This window comes from Hydractinia symbiolongicarpus, chromosome 13 (assembly GCF_029227915.1).
Source record: "Hydractinia symbiolongicarpus strain clone_291-10 chromosome 13, HSymV2.1, whole genome shotgun sequence".
In the NCBI taxonomy this organism is placed as follows: Eukaryota; Metazoa; Cnidaria; class Hydrozoa; order Anthoathecata; family Hydractiniidae; genus Hydractinia; species Hydractinia symbiolongicarpus.
In genome coordinates this window covers 11,303,876-11,312,455 of record NC_079887.1, presented here as the reverse complement: position 1 = coordinate 11,312,455, position 8,580 = coordinate 11,303,876, and the positions used below count along the sequence as shown (strand labels likewise).

General features: G+C 31.8%; 1 protein-coding gene across 1 annotated transcript; it reads right to left on the bottom strand.

The window, feature by feature from the left end:
* Positions 1–4,386: 4,386 nt before the first annotated feature.
* On the bottom strand, positions 4,387–6,853 carry LOC130624254 (differentially expressed in FDCP 6 homolog). The gene has a single exon (XM_057439829.1). The coding sequence runs from the start codon at positions 6,817–6,819 to the stop codon at positions 5,959–5,961; it is 861 nt and encodes a 286-aa protein (XP_057295812.1). The 5' UTR covers positions 6,820–6,853; the 3' UTR covers positions 4,387–5,958.
* Between the last annotated feature and the right edge of the window lie 1,727 nt (positions 6,854–8,580).

The following is an 8,580-nucleotide window of genomic DNA, read 5'->3' as shown; positions in this document are numbered from 1 at the left end:
TGGTACAATATTCTAAGGAACATGTTCAGCAGAAAGTAAGACTTTCTTTACAACCCCCTTCCACTTAAAACAACCTCTTTTTTGCTAAGTAATAATTTTTTTATTTTTTGCCAATAGTGTCTCTATTTATTTATTTCCTTATTTAAAGTCAATTTTACAGTAGTTAAAAAAAAAACTAATTTAAATCGACTAAAAAACAAAACAAAAAAATAAATAAAAAATAAATAAATAAAAAAATAAATAAAAAAAATTATAAAAAAATCGCATAATAATGCTCAACAAAATCTTAGTACTGGGTTACATATTTTGCATGAGCAATCAGTACCCTTCCAAGACCGTATGGAAAGACGAAAACTGCAAAGCGAAGGAGAGTTTTTTACGGAAGATGGGACAGATAACCATAAAATTCCTGTACGATTAGCAAGACTATTTAAACCATACGATAGTGTGCGGTAAGTCGAGCGCTTTACCAGATTAAAATTACGTAAGTTATAATTATTTTCCCTAATGCAAAAAATTTCAGACATACAACGAGGCGATATTTCGTTTAAAAATTTATATAATTCTTTCATAAGATTTCTTAAGTTAATAACGTGGATGGAACTACTATTTGATAAACTAAGAAGACCCTCAAAACTAGATATGCTATCATTATTAATTATGCGTAGACAACGTTCATGTATACGATTGATACGATTATTAGCTACGCATCCACAAAACATCCATACCAAAGGACAATAGGAGAACTGAGAAAGAATAAAGGTATTAAAAAGAAGTTCTATCACTGCATAAAAATTGATGTTATCCAACCAGAAAATCTGCACGCTATCTGGCTAAGTATAGCCGTTTTACGTGTTTTAAGACTCTAAATATGCGTTGACTTGCAGGGCCTTCAACCCCTGGACCCAACCAAGGGGCTTACAGCGCCCCCTGGAAGCAAGCTAGCTTCGCTCGTTGATTGTCACTAAGATCTCCAAATCTACCACTATGCCTAAGCCCCCCCCCCACTTTGAAAATTGTGGCGCCGCCCCCGTTAAAACCTTACGGATGAAATGACGTCATTAATTATATAAATCGGTCAACTGGCTCCCAGGGCTTTCTTCAAATTCGTTCCGTAACAAGTGACTAGTTTGTTCTCGATGAATGAAGTTTATCGATAGAAATATCTATACCTTGAGAAAGTTTTCAGTTGTTGCGACAGGTGCCATTTTGATCTCCTTTCATGTAAGACATTTTCTGAGTAACTACAACATGCGTACTACACATTTTTTACTCATCAATCAAACTTATAATCAAATATATTTCCTTATTATTGTAAGTGTCGTTCTCCTTATGAGAGGAAAGTTTTTTTGTTTGACTTGGCTGGATGTGTGTATAATTTAACTGTGTAATCATTAACGTTGTTTGTTTTCAAAACTTGTTGAACATCAAACTTCTTCTCCATTTATTTTATTTAACATCTTTAATAAAAATGTGGCCAAAGTTATGAAGTTTTTCAAAATATGTCCCCATCCTCGTTCCCAGGACAAGGTTGCTGTTATTTACGGAAAAAATAAGTAATATTTTAGAGTAGCTCCTATATTCTTTTGCTTCTTCTTTTGCTAATTTCGTTTTTAGGACTCTAAGCAACTATAAGGACGACTGTAAGTAAAGAGGGTTTTTTTTTTGTAATACAAATCAGAATTTTCTACACCATGCTTTGGAGACGAATTTTTCATATTATAGAAACATAGTTAGTAATAGGGTTCCCCTGTGAAAGTAATTATATTATATTAGAGTTCATTATGTCAAAGGGTCATACATCTATTTTACAGAATACAATTTTCTAAACTAGGGCGTCTTTAGCAATAATCATGAAGCAATAAAAATTCTGAACGACCGAAGGAAAGTGTCTAATGAAAGAATGACTTATTTAATAGCTTTCCATAAAGCTTGGCTTTTAATAAAGTCCATGATTGTTGCGCAACATTTGTTGTGCAAGTTATCTTGTTTTGCTTTTGTTGTAAAGATGCGTTTCCCTTAAAGTTGTAACGTCAACAAAATATAGGTTTTTGAAAACTAAGCTTAACGTTTTTTTTATGTCAGGATTTATAATGACATTTTGCACATCGTTCCCCCCTCTTTGCTTATGCCAATTAAAAACCAAGGCCCATGAAAATTAAAGGGGTATAATAAACTGAAGACTGAACGGGACAGCACTCCTTGCAAATGTTTTCAAAATTTGAGATATCCAGATAAACCAATGATATTTAAATTCAAAGTTTTACTGTATTGGATTAGAGAAAGTTTTAGAAGCGACCTGTTAAGATATTATATAAAAAAAATGTCAATAAACTTGCAGTGGGGCCGCTAACCCAGTATTTTAGTGGATACCTAAAAAGAGTGTTAGTAATAGAGATATCTTAATGTATTTAAGATTCAAAAATCAAATTTCAGAATCCTGGAAAACAAAAAATTGGTGCGGTTTACCTTTTTTTTATAATTTTTTCTTGGCAAGATAAGTAACTTGAGTGAAACAGGATCTTGCCTTAATTATCTGTAAAATCTTTCGTAAAGTCACGTTATTTCCATATAAAGACGAAAAGAATCACGCGCTTTCCTTGCGTTCTGGACAATATAAACAGAGGGTATGACCTTCCCTTCAAGGTGTGACGTGGTAACCTTGGAGATTTCGAGTAGAAAGAAGTAATGATATAACGTCGAAGGTTCCAAAGCTAAGAGCACCGTATTTAATCAAATGAACCCCGTTGGTCCTCCTTAAAGTCCCAAAATTATTTGAGTGTACCGTGCGCCCTATCCAGAAAATGCAGTATGTGAAGTGATACCTCTTTATAACAGGTGCTTCTCTACAGCGGACACTTTTATCAAGAACTGTAGGTCAAACCTAACCCCTTCGCGCTGTCTCGATGTCAAAAAAGCGAAAAATTGCCCTAGGAACGAGGTTGGGTCAAACCCTTATAACAAAAAAGATGAGTGCAAAATGTTTTTTTTTTCACATTTGCCTGATAAACTTTGTACAAAAGAATGACGACACGTGTCGATCAGTCATCACCTAGTTGAAAACACAGTTGTCAATGGAATTAATACGAGCTTCCTTCCTATTCTTAAGAGGTTTCCGACTGATGATGTACAACTAAATAATATTGTAAGTAACGAGAAATGATATTCTTCACGAAATTTTGTCTTATTATTCACAATTTTTTATTTCCTATGTGTTCTAGGTGGTATTTTTTGACCACCAAACTCGTTACAGACGTACAGGTCATTCTTTTCTATTCCCCCTGTACTATATCTGTTTCGACTTCTCAAATTCTGTGCGCCCAAAACATGACGTAATTTGATTTTTAATATACTTTTATATTTGTTTTTATGTATAGATAGATTCGATGTACATATAGATTCTTTTTATAGATTTAATATATTATTGTCATTATTTCTCTGCATATTCCACTTAAAGTAGTTTTTCTGTCATTTTGAACATGTATACAAATTTCTGGCCAGGTGGAAAGTTTTTTTAATCATTATGATTGGTTTAGAACAAACATTATGCAAAGAAAATGTTGCAGTTGGTAGCTACACAATGCAAACTTCAATTGCAGGCACATGCGCATAGAAAATATTGATCTCGGGCCCTTTGATTAATCTCAACAAAATGTAAACAATATAAAATCAATTTTCTCAAAAAAGGACTTTAACATTTAGATTCATCAAAAAACAGGATTATTTAGAAATGGCATAAATAACTCAAATCAGAATTAAAAAACTTCAAAAAGTCCATTATAAAAACCTAACTGTTAGAAAGAAAAGGCAGAATTAAATTTTGTTGTTAACAGTAACGAAGTTCTGTAAGTTATCCTTGGCTTTTCTCTTGTCCATTTAAGCTCGTTTCCCGCTAATTATTGCTTTTGTCGCGAAAATAATAAAGTCTGTTCTTCTTGTTGAACTTTGTAAAAAGCAAGGAAATTTTTTCAGCTACACAAGACTTACGTGCGTAATATAATCCAATAAACAAGTCCATAAAAAGTTTAACTTTAACATTAGCTATTATACAAAAGTAAATTTACATAAAAAATTATATTCAAAGACTAAATTTACCCTAACAATAATGGATGAAAAGTATGAAAACGTAAAAAAATACAACAAAATATTATTTCGATATAAAATATTCTTGGTGTAAAGAGGGCATTGCATTTCATTTAGTGTGTATAGTCTTATTAAACATAGAAATATTTTTTTTAAAAAAATACTGCATAGTTAATGTAATAGATGAAAAAAATGCAGAAATGACATACACGCCCCAGTCCCACCCTCCCTTTCACCTACAATTAGGCTGAGTACCTTCGAGTGGAGAACCAGTCTAACAATATTTTAGAACCAGTCTAACAATATTTTGTAATAAATATTGTTAGACTGGTTCTCCACTCGAAGGTACTCAGCCTAATTGTAGGTGAAAGAGAGGGTGGGAGTGGGGCACAATCTTTTTGAATATTTAATACCTTTCAACTTATTAACACATCCATGCCTAAAAAATCAGTAAATTATCTAGATAAATTTACGGTACAACTTAGAAAAATGAAATCCTCAAAAGAGCACAAGTACGATGAAACGCAAAAAAATGGTTTAAATTTCCTGATAAAAAAGTCAGAATAAGTCAAACTATTGTATTTTTAAAAGTTAAAATATCATTCTTAATATCGTTTTTCGTTGCATAATAGTTACATCAAGTTTCAATATTTTACTGAAAGATATGGTTAAATGAAGAATGAATATGGCGTCGAAAAGTTTAAGAATCATAATTTCAACCACCAGAACAAATTCTCTTAATTTTTAATTTGTATAGCATAGAAATCCAATGAATATATTATTAAAAATGAAGTAACATATTGATAATATTTAATTAAAATATTTTAAAAAACAGAAACTCCATTGTACTATGTCCATCATCCTACTATCTAGTCCTACATTAAGCTCTCTTGCTAACACCAAATAAAAACGGCGCTGTACAAGGGTTGTCTAACACTCACATTATAACAACACAAAAGATGCTGCTCAACAAACACTGACGTTATTTTCTGTATTTTCGATATGCACAACAATATTTCTGAACAGAAACTATACTTTACAAAAAAACATAGTTTTTAAATCAGCTTAAAATATAAATAAGACCATGGAGACCGGACTAAACAGAAAATAGAATACCATAATTCTTTCTTTTAGCCTTCTCCTTTTATTTAACCTTCACAAATAATTCTGATTGATCTGATAACAATGAAACCATATTCATCAATTATGGTACTTGTACTGGTTTACTTGATAGGCCTTGACCATATACAAGGAAAGCAATTTTTACAGTAAGACATTTTTGCGAATTCTTTTCAGATTTTTTCCTTCATTTTGCGAGAAATTTCCCCTATTTTTTGGGAGGGGGAATAATTTTTTAAAGCAATAATAATCGATGATGATCACATTTGTGCGAATCCCCGCGATCTTTTCCCAATATTTATCCTATTTACCCAGTTTTTGTAGACAATAATTCATTTTTGTAAATAAGGAATTTTCTGATTTTAACTGACTTTAGTATATTTTGCGAAAGATATTGTCAAGAATAAAAAAATCGCGAATATTACTTCCCTCAGGTAGATAACAGCACTAATAATAGCGATTTATGAAAAACTTATGTTGGATAAAACAGAACGAAACAATAAAGCAATGAATCTTAACTAAAAGATGTGTTTAAATTTCTATTTTTTATTCAACACTCTCCCTATATTTAACCCCCCCTTCTTTGAACCTCCATTTAAAAAAAACCACTTTAATTTATCGCCCTAAAAGAGGAATTATGGTATGCCCTGATGAACACCATTTTTTTTACAAAAACAGTACAAAGTAATTTTAACAAGCATTCTAGACAAAACATGTAAAACAGAACAGGTGTATTTGGACATAAAATTATATATTCTATAGAGTGTTACCAATCTTCGTCCATACAGCTGCTCCAAACGATGTGTGTAAAGTTTCAAATGTCGATTTTTCTGTTTCATACGCGATGTCTGTCATATTATCAAGTGCATAATCATTGCCAGATTTTAAAGTTTTTCTTTTGCTTTTTGGACTTTTAGAAGGCATTATTCTGTTCAGATTCTCTGAACTTTTAGTCCTTCTCATTCCATTGAGAGTTTTAAATTTCGTTTTTGCATGAATCGTTGTCTGGACCGTATACATAGCGTTGGGTGGCTTCAACGTAGCCGCAGAAAGAGTTTGGAACTTACTTTCACTTTTTACAGACGAAACAGTTTTTGTGACACTGCTCGAATCTATCGAATCCCGATTTTTTATATCCTGTGTTAAACAAGTGTCTAATAATGTTTGCTTCTTTGTCTCTTGGAAACTTTTTTTATTTGTGTCTTGAGCTTTTATTTTTTCAATGGCTAATCTTTTTTCATATTCTTTCACTAACATTTCTGCATAGCAATAAGAAGCAGAGGTTATTGATTTTATCCATTGCTCCATTTCAGTTTCGCTATCTGCACAAAGAATGTATGTTCTAGAGGCACCTGTTGTGCCGAATGCCTGGTAACGTATACAAAACGAAAACTTGTCGCCATCACTGACTTCCACACTGCAGTTTTCTAAAATAATCACTCCAATAGGCTGCTTTTCTGTTTTCTTCTCGAAGTAGAACAATAAATTTCCTTTTAAAATAAACCATCGCCTTTTGTATCCATGGTTTATTTCGCCTTTCTTTTCCAGATAGCCATCTTTGCTAATACTTTCTCGAGAGGAAGCGTACAACGCTAGACTTTTATCATTTATTTTCATTTTCTTTAACTGAAATGACACAATATCTCACAGTTATTTCTAGCATTGTTTAAAGGCAAAAATTAGGTGTAGGATCATCTTTTTACATAGTCAAATTAAAAATGACAGTGTTAAGTTGAACAAGAATAGCATCTATATACATTTTTAAGATAAAAATAGTTTAAAATAGTTTACTAAAAAATCAAAATTTAGAAAAGACTTGAATTTTTTTTCAAAAAGACAATTTTAAATGTGAGGATTTTAGAGGAGATTTGGGGAGTTTCGAGGACTTTTTATATTAAAAAGTTTGTCCACAAATCCACAAAATATAACCTCAAAATATTATACACAAATGGCACTTTATTAAACACTTCAAAATGTAATGCAATGACATTTTTTCAAAAAACTGTTCATAAAAAAAACGCAAAAGATTAAGGTCTTCTCTTTTGACGACTTTTAAACTTAATAAACATTGGGGTTATAATAAGAAGCAAGATGTGTGAAAAATTATAAAAGAAGAAATATAAGCATCAACTACTTTAAATTTTAACAACATAGTCGCCAAACATATTCAAGCCAGAGTTTAGTTGATCAGATTGGTGAATACAACATAGCGATAGAAATTGAGATTACTAGAAAAAAAAGAGAATAAATAAGAGTAAAATAATAGTATCCATACCAATAAACAAAAATAGCTAAAACAATAAAAATATATAACATAAATAATGAGAACTCACTCGACTGGTGTTAAAACCCTAAAATATACAATTTTAAAAAGATAATCAGCCAAGTAAGAGGTGTAAAGCTATTCTTTTTAAATGCTTCTGATTATTCTGAACTGTCAGCATAATATCTTAAGCCTCAAGACTTGTTTTGTAGTAAAATTAGAAATTTATGAATTGTTACACAATACCAGGTTGGGGACAAGGGATTAATACGCCAAGATATGAAAAAAAAAGTAGATAATAAATCTCGCAAAGGAGCTTCTGATTTTCTGTATACTTTATAGGGTGAAGGTCCTATATGCTTAAATTTTTAAGATGGTATCCTAAGGGGCAGCATCCACACTTGCCAGACTTGTCAAGTTTGTGGGTGGGTGCAGGTCTGCTCAAAAATTCCTGAACAGGCATGTGGGTGGGTTTTAGGTTTAATGTTTTTTCCATGCATTTAACTTCCAATAACAGTTTTAAGAAAAAATGAAAATGTGTAAAAAACTTAAAAGTATATATATGACCTAAGAAAGATTATTCAGAACTCCTTCCTCATTTTTCATCCAACCTTGGTCACTGACGTTGTTGGGTTTTCATAGTCATCAATAAGGCTTGTTATTTCTTGTAGAAATTAAATAAAAACTTGTCATGCAACTCTAATATTTGTAGTTTGTTTTTATAGATTGAGAGGTGTCTCAAAATAATAATTGAGACAATACCAATGTGGGTAGACAAAGCACCATGCACCTGCATTGAAGTTAAGAAGTGCATATATATATATTTGAGCTTAATTCACCAACTAGCAACACCGGAAACTGCAATTTACAGAAGCTAATTAGCTCAATTTTAAACTTAGCCATACACATCAACAAATCAACTGTCTTCTGGTAGATGTAAACACGCATTTGAAAATTTGCCAGATAGTGGAAGTTAAGGAGGATACTTCAACTTTTTTGTTGATAAAGATAATATGTGCAATATACCATAAGGCAATCAAAATTAATCAACAGATTTGTCAGAAGTTTCCTGTGTGCTGAAACCTTGGCAGCATGTTCTGGATTTAATTCAGCCG

Bases quoted from the DNA above. Each gene is read 5' to 3' on its own strand.
- LOC130624254 (XM_057439829.1), bottom strand. From the start codon at position 6,819: ATGAAAATAAATGATAAAAGTCTAGCGTTGTACGCTTCCTCTCGAGAA.